Source organism: Amphimedon queenslandica, unplaced genomic scaffold (assembly GCF_000090795.2).
Source record: "Amphimedon queenslandica unplaced genomic scaffold, v1.1 AMPQUscaffold_13426, whole genome shotgun sequence".
In the NCBI taxonomy this organism is placed as follows: domain Eukaryota; kingdom Metazoa; phylum Porifera; class Demospongiae; order Haplosclerida; family Niphatidae; genus Amphimedon; species Amphimedon queenslandica.
In genome coordinates this window covers 63,690-71,805 of record NW_003546338.1, presented here as the reverse complement: position 1 = coordinate 71,805, position 8,116 = coordinate 63,690, and the positions used below count along the sequence as shown (strand labels likewise).

Sequence of the window (8,116 nt, the reverse complement as noted above, 5' to 3'; positions counted from 1 at the left end):
ATAATAATAATAATAATAATAATAATAAAACATAAAATATTATCAATGTGTTATAACATAACTGACTCAGCAAACATGAAGAGAAAAAGAGAGACAGACAGACAAAGAGAGAGAGAGAGAGAGAGGAGGGAGAGAAAGAGAGCACTAAAAGGAAGAGGAGGTTTAAGGAACTAGAGGAATATGATCTTTAAGACAAAAACATGCTCCCAAGAGTAGCACTTAAAGAAAGTACATGTACTGTAGATTGTGTACATGCATAAGTACACAAGTACAGCTAGTAAATAGATTTACACCAATTAGCAATAGAGGTGGTGGATGCATGTACATACATGCAATAAAGTCAATATGTGTGTACCGTCAAAATGAAGATGCGAGTACACTGTACATGTTGTGTATGAAAACCAAGAGGGAAACTGAAGCAAAAAACACTCACTCACACGCAAAAAAACAATATCAGTAAGGTTGACACCTCAGTTGTAACAAATCTCATCAGGATTGCTGCTGTTTATCATACACATGTGCAAGTGAATGGAGAGTGGCATAATGTGTGTTGGTAAATAAAATCTCAAACATTTGTCAGTGAATGAATGACATGGTCTTACAATACACTCTCACTCTACGAACGGATCATGTCAAAAACAATGACGGAAATGAGCACATGTAAAGAAAAGGAAATATTTCCAAATAAGGAAACGGGAACCAAAGCTTGCCGTGATCTCTCTTCAGTTCTGCTTAGTGTTTCTTTTAGGATATAAAAACAACAAGACAGCCATTACTGACCACGTGTCTCTCATTGTATCTCTCAACAATAACCAGGACAAGAAAGAGTAAATATGTGTGGAAACTAAATAGAACAAAATGGCTAAATAAAGCAGAGACATACCCATGTACATGTACAAGGAAAAAGGACATTAAAATATGTACAAGGAAGTAAGAGAGGAAGGGGAGAGAGAGACAGAGGGACTGAGATACAGAAATAGAGTGTGTGTAAGAGAGAGAGGAGGGAGGGAAGATTGAGGGATATAGAGAGGATGCAAGTGCTACATTTATTATACAGCATCCAGTCACTTCCATCATGAAATCAAACCACATCACAATAACAGACTCGAGCCAAATTTAATAGTTTAACGAATAATACTAAGATACAATAGTACACATAATAAAATACGTGGGTACAGTACATATGCATTAGAATTATTGTTCATAAACAGGTGGACACTACAATTGAAGTGTACATGTATCAAGTGTATTATTACACAGTACACAATATTCATACATACATGTACACCTAGGATTAAATGTATAAAAACATTAAAACTGCTTGTACATGTACATTGTGTGTGTGTGTGTGTGTGTGTGTGTGTGTGTATGTGTGGCAGGCTCCAAATTGATCGATAAAGTTTCCAAAATGAATGAAAAGTTTATGTTGCATGCCACAACATCTGTTAGCTCAGACACACAAAAACAAATAGGAACAGGAGACATTATTAGATTTAAAAACATTAGGAAACTATGTACATGTACCTTACCCACACACAAACACACTCACTCTCTCCCTTCCCACTCACCTTGTACACTTCACCGTACGTCCCAGATCCAATTTGCTTGACCAATTCAAAGTCTCTCTCAGGATTCTTCCTTGAGATATTAGGAAGGATACCATCAGGACTGATAGCCATACTGCTAGACAGGGAGAGGGTGAGAAAGAGTGAGAATAAGAGGGTATAATAGGGCAGAGAAACAGACGGTGCTATAACAGAAACAAAACCAACTCAGGAAGCATGAATCCAGACAAAATATCATTAGTGCCATACCTTGAGTCTTGTCCTCTGTCTCTCTCGTCAGCGAGTGAGTCCACAAGACGGCAATGAGAGTCAGAACAGAGTGAACACTAGCCTACTGGCCGTGCACAGACCAAGGGAAGAAAGACAAAACGAACAGAGTGAGAGAGAAGGATGGAGGGCTATGAAGAAGAAGGAGACTAGCTGATCTGAGGAGGTATTCACGTGATCTCTCTAGACTATGAGCGGATAAAAAGAACAATTGTGGTATCATGTCATTTTAATGGAAGAACAGGTACAGGTACATTTTAATTTATTAAAATAAAAACAAGTCTTTACATTGTAATTTGGTTTCTTTTAGGATATGAGTGGAGGGAATCATGCTTTCTTTCAACTCCTAGGCTCAGTCAATAATACAAACATTGATCTCGTTGACAATACACTGCTACAAGGTAAGAGCAGAAACTATGGCTGACCAAAAATTGGCATAAAACAATCATTAGAGAGAGAGAGAGAGAGACGAAATTGTCTATTGCCTACAGAGCCCAGGTTATGCTGAGCATTAATCAGTTTATTGATTTTAATTTGCTAAGTGGCACAAACAAGCCACTAAAATGCTTAGTGTGCTTAGTGGTAGATGTTAGAGTAGATAAGTGACACTAATGCCAAACTGCAAAGGAGTTACACTTTTGTGAAAAGTGTAGAATTATGAAAATAATTATCTGTTACAACATGAGTGTAAACTGAAAGTAATTTTGAAGAAGAAGGTGTGGCTCATTTGAGAGGTGTGGCTCAGTAATATGAATTGATTAGTTAGCTGTTAATTGGTGTTAATAAGTATTAATAATCATAAAAATAATTGCTTTATCTAGATTTGTCTCTTCTCTCGGTACCTAATCAGAATGGCCTGTTGCCTATACAGGTAGCAGCCAATAGAGGATATAGTCCACTTATTCAGTTACTAGCTAAACATGGAGCTGACATAGAAGTGACAACTAAAGATGGGAAGACTCCTGTCATGTTAGCTTGTCAGGTATTGAAACTAATTATAAAACACAAACATGACGCATTAATGTAATGTATATCTTTTATTTCTGCTGTATTATTGTTTCTAAATGAACCTCGTTAATTGGAGTAATACATGTACATGTATCTTGTTACTTGCATGTAGTAGGAACTCCTTTTGTAATGAGAGTCTATCAGATTAGCCACATAAATGCTTGCTATACCTTAGCTCTAGCTTATACATGTACCTTTTATTTGCTAGACTTTTAACGAAAGAGTTGAGCCCAAGGTAATCTGAAACATCTGTCCTCATTGGTGACTTTAATATATTTCTTGTTCCATGCTATCTATTACAACACATGCTCTAGACTAGTATTATGATTTATTGTACATATGGATGTTATGCATGTACATGTAACTCTACATGCAAATGAACATGCAAATAATAAAATATGAACACCTAAAGTCATTGATTCATGGTATGACAGAGTGTTAATTATATATCATTTAATCTTGCATTCCTTGTTGTACCTCAGTGATCAATCTTTCACTCTTGCTTATAATCACTCATTAGTCATAACGTCATGCAGTTATGAGCTGCTTAAATATTATTGGATGAATTTACATTTTTTATTTCATTCTCATCAGAGTGGTAGCCTGTATGCTGTTCATGCATTCAATCAGTGTGGTTCTAATATGATTTCAAGAGATTCCTATGGAAGGACATTAATGCATTATGCTGCTACTGTAGGAGCTGTGTGAGTATAACTTGTGCTCGTCCTCACAATAATAATGTCCTTATTTCTGCAGCCATACCATGCACTATCTCCATGTTAACTGTAATCTTGCATATGATGCAAAAGATAACGAGTAAGTTTAATTTTTTTTAGTTTATGATTCCTTAATCTCTTTCCCTCCTTTTTGTCTGCCCTATTTATTCTGCATATCTCTTTGCTGACCATTTCATCAAGTGATTACACTCCATTGCATCTTGCAGTATGGAATTCTCATATGCAATGTGTGACATATCTCTTGAAGAATGGAGTATGAATGAATGATTTTTTACATAATATGCTACCTTATTATTTTTAATTGTATAGAGGTGTGGTGATGTCAACGCTGCTAACGTATATGGGACAACTCCATTGGCTGTGGCAGCAAAGAATGGATCAAGGTATATTCATGTACCGTACATCATAAAATGATACTACAGTTACTGCAATGAAAAATTTTTTAGGTCAATAGCAAGACATCTTATATTATCTTCTAAGAAGAACCTGTTGCTGTCAAAGGATGGTAATGGAATGACACCAGTGCAGCATGCTTTGCATGGAGGAACAGACAAGTAATACTATTAATATTTCAGTGGTTGATCAGGGGCCCAACCCTCACTTTAATAAGAATTAATAGTTAACTATTTTAATTTGTTGACACTCCTACTTGTGGAACCCTTACTTAGATCTGCCACTGTAGTTGGATATGAAAATCTTACTTTTTGTACAAAGCTCAATGACATTTTGTCTCTTGTCATTCTCTTAATTTTTTCCTTTCACCACTTGTCTCTCTCTCTCTCTCCAGATTCAAGGAGTTTGCACTACAGATGTCATTATGGACAACAGAGCAGCTAACGGCTGGTCGCTCTCTAATGCCAAGCTATGACACTCTTACTTGGTATTTTGTATTCTTTCTTCCTGGCTCAGCTCTAACACTAGCAGCTGTACTCTTCACTCTCATACCATATCTATCAGTCTCCATTCCCCTTGCTCTAGCAATAGTTATATTTGGTTTCTTTGCTCCTTTGAATAATCACCGACTACCAACTGATTCCGGTTTACAGAATCCAGCCCCAATGGGTGCCTTTCTAGCAGGACTTACCATAACAGTAATATGCTACTTTACTCTTGTTTGGCCCCGTATGTAACAGATTACTTGTTTATTATTATTATTATTATGTTTTATTTTATAGGTCTATGGCCTGATAACTGGTACTGGTTCATCATTATTGCTTTTGACTATATTGGAATCATTTATTTATTCTGGTTTGTCTTAATTGTGTGCGTCAATTTTCAGCTCATTTCAATTTAGGAAACTAGAGTATACTGATCCAGGATTCGAATATGTTGGCAAGAGAAGTGAAGATGGTCGTCCATTGGTAAGCTCATTAAGATCTCTTATTATTATTATTAAATGTTACTATCTTGCTTTATAGACTATTGTTGATGTAGCTGGACAGGAAAGAGGCTCTGGAATACAATACTCATTTTGTACTGAATGTGAGGTACTGAAAGCATAATATTTCTTGGTAGCAAAATTTGAGGGATATCAATAGTTCATAGATTTTACTCTCTCATATATAAAGTGGCAAATTTTAAATTATAATTTGATTTTGATGTCCTCTGTTTTATGCTATATAGATTGTAATACCTGAGATGGCTAAACACTGCAAGCTCTGTTCACGTTGCTGTAATAATTTTGATCATCATTGTCTATGGCTCAAGATGTGCATTGGAGCTAATAATCATCACACGTTTGTAATATTCCTCTTCCTTCTCTCTCTGGACAACTTCCTGTTTGTTCGAGGAGGTTGCTCAAGTAAGTGAGTATTGTATGGCAAGCAGGGTTTCTAACAAGATTTTGGTATACAGTCAAACCTTTCTAAGACAGACACCTATGGGCCAGCCATCACTGTCCTTATACGGAAGTGTCCTTAAATTGGAGGTTATCCCATGCTAATCAAACCAGAAAATTTGCCATATTTTGATGTGCGTTAATTAGAAAGTCCTTTGCGTGGGCCGTGTTTGTCCGTTGGAGGTTAATTTGTACACGTGTAGATGTGTGGGGACAGTAAATCTCATATGTTATACAGAATAGAGAGGTTCCGCTATATAGATGTTCTTTTATACACTACCCAATAGCCTTATGGCCAGGACAAGAGCAACTGTACGTTATAGAGAGGTGTCCGCTAATTAGGGGTTCGTTTTAGAGAGGTTTGACTGTAGTACATTTTAAATTTAACGTCATTTATTATAGTACAGCTAATAGAAAATTTTCCAATTTTATAATTTTCTGATTCATATGCATGTTCTTTTGTTGCATAGAAATTTTGAGCTAATTCCAATCAAAAATAGAATTTTTAAAGCCACTGTAAGATTAGGCTGAATTCCCTGTACAGGGCCTTTGGCCAAATTTGTCAGTAATGGCTAGGTGAAATTTCTACATTTTAATAATTTTTTGGATACATTTACATGTACATGTACTTATGTTGTATAGAAAGGTTGAGTGGATTCTCATCAAAATTCGATTTTTTATAAATTTTTAAAGATACATGTACTACTTGTGAGCTCGTGAAACTCATGCTGTTTAGCTCATGTAGCATGTTTTGTGGAAAACTCTGATGCCAAGCAATTTTTAAAATTAAAGCATCTTTACAATAATAATGGTTTCTGATATTGTTAATTATTTTTAGTACTTGAAACACAGTATTGCTACTTGTGTAATTGAATTTCTTTTAATTTTAGTTCTTGCTTTATTGTCTGGTACATATGACCCCTGGGTCTTTTTAAAGGTTAGTATTAGCATAATAACAGTGAATGTAATTATTTCTAATAGTATGCAATGGTACATGAAAAGTTTCTCATATTTTTAATGTTATGCAATTTTCTGACCGGATTATTTGGAATGATGGTAAAAGAAACTATTTATAGACTACTGTCTCACCATTTTATTGTACAGAATCTTTTATACCAGCTGTCTATCATTTCAGCAAAGGAAACAACTTATTTTGATTCTAAAGGATTGGCAGCTTTTGGTCGAAAAAGGTACTAATTTAGTTCACTAATACCCTAATTGCTCTTAATACATTATTATTATAGAGACAGACAGAAATTGTCAGTTGTGACTCGACTTAGAAATATAAAGACTTTCTTTTTTAACGGCCGTCACAAGAAACAGGAATTCAGTTCAAATACATTTATGGTTTGACATAATATTAACATTGATGTGAATTATTATTATTATTATTATTATTATCATTATTATTATTATCATCAACAACAACAACTAATGTTATAAAGAAATAAAATGAAACCAAGGCAAAAGGAGAATGTCAAAAAATTAAGCATTTACTGACTGTGATTTCAAAAATAGTTAAAAAGTTGAATTTGTAATCCTGGATTGTTATGATTTTGCTATTTCATCATAAGTTGGTTCATTATTAATGAAGGCTTCTGCTCTGCTTCTTCCTATGTCTTCATAAGCTGGATTATTATTAATCATTAGGCTGTTAAACTGGTATGCTTCATTAGATGCAGTAAGCACCCTTTGTTGTTGCAATGAGATACTCCCTGTAAGTAATAAATAATATAATGATTGTAAATTAAAATGCTTACTAGCTTTCCTCATGTATATAATAATAAAACAAGCTGATGAAATGAGACATATCATTAGTAATATGACTGTACTCGTTGACCACATAACAACTATATCAGTTGTGATAGTAGGGGATGATTGAGTAGCAGTAGTTGTAGTGATATTGGGATAAAGTTGTGATGTATCTGTTAATGTAATACTTGATATGTACTATAAACATAATGTGCATATAACTCACCAAATGCTAGTATAAATGGTTCACTACTACCAGCCTCATTACTAAATACAATACTGATATTACACTGTTGATGCTGATGGACTGATATTAATCCTGTTATATTATTTCGTTGTTTAGTATGCTTTATTATATAAGAGCTACTATATATACTACCAGTATCATTACAATGTATAGTAACTGTAGCACTATTAGGGGCTTCACCAGTGCACTCTAGCATTACCTAATAGAGGAGCTTGTGAATTAATACAAAAAAGGCCTTTCTATACACTAGCACTTTTGGGCATTGGGTCATTCCACACCTGATGCAGTGATGCATATTTTGCTTCAATGCATCCACATTATCTTCTCCATATGTGATTTAAATGCTCATTCATTAAAAACCAATGGCAGCTGGATAGAATGCTCTAGTATCATGAGAAGATTGTGTGAAATCACTTGATGCACATGCATTCATTGTGGAACCAGTTCAAGCCACAGTGCATGACTAGTCTAGAAAGGCCCTCTATCTTACCAGTATATTGAACTCAACAATAGTCAAAATGTTTTGTGTATAACTAAATTTTAGAAAAACAGTATTTTCATTAGCTGATCTAGGAACTGAGTAACAATACAATTAATCATATATTCAATTATTGTAGCTATACCTCTCTGATAGGAGAAAGTAGCTTTATGAGGTATTCCTTCTCCTAATTCATTAACTCCAGTTATAGCATATGTATAACGA

The 8,116-nt window shown here is 34.7% G+C and overlaps 2 protein-coding genes across 3 annotated transcripts in view; one reads left to right on the top strand and one right to left on the bottom strand.

The window, feature by feature from the left end:
* Positions 1-1,944, bottom strand: part of LOC100638340 (mitogen-activated protein kinase kinase kinase kinase 5-like) — a 13,519-nt gene extending 11,575 nt beyond the window's left edge. The window contains exons 1-2 of the mRNA XM_019995977.1: positions 1,815-1,944; positions 1,569-1,680 (exon numbers count right to left, since the gene is read on the bottom strand). Of these exons, the coding sequence (XP_019851536.1) occupies positions 1,569-1,679 (111 nt within the window). The 5' untranslated portion in view covers position 1,680; positions 1,815-1,944. The remainder of the gene's footprint in view (positions 1-1,568; positions 1,681-1,814) is intronic.
* A 42-nt stretch (positions 1,945-1,986) lies between these two features.
* Positions 1,987-6,827, top strand: LOC100638212 (palmitoyltransferase AKR1-like). 2 transcript variants are annotated; one of them, XM_019995989.1, is made up of 17 exons: positions 1,987-2,076; positions 2,143-2,233; positions 2,654-2,814; positions 3,435-3,544; positions 3,597-3,656; positions 3,758-3,830; positions 3,887-3,960; positions 4,024-4,131; positions 4,365-4,699; positions 4,753-4,825; positions 4,872-4,938; positions 4,996-5,064; positions 5,201-5,378; positions 6,305-6,351; positions 6,396-6,470; positions 6,519-6,604; positions 6,659-6,827. In XM_019995989.1, exons 1-17 carry the CDS (start codon positions 2,065-2,067, stop codon positions 6,765-6,767), a joined length of 1,728 nt encoding a protein of 575 aa, XP_019851548.1. In that variant the 5' UTR covers positions 1,987-2,064; the 3' UTR covers positions 6,768-6,827. The 2 variants fall into 2 exon arrangements, with proteins under 2 accessions (XP_019851548.1, XP_019851547.1); XM_019995988.1 differs by having other exon boundaries at positions 2,014-2,082.
* Positions 6,828-8,116: the final 1,289 nt, after the last annotated feature.

Excerpts from the sequence above, each read along its gene's own strand:
- LOC100638212 (XM_019995988.1), top strand. Across the intron at positions 3,545-3,596 it reads GCTGCTACTGTAGGAGCTGT|CCATACCATGCACTATCTCC; the intron begins GTGAGTATAACT and ends TTATTTCTGCAG. Across the intron at positions 4,132-4,364 it reads TTGCATGGAGGAACAGACAA|ATTCAAGGAGTTTGCACTAC; the intron begins GTAATACTATTA and ends CTCTCTCTCCAG.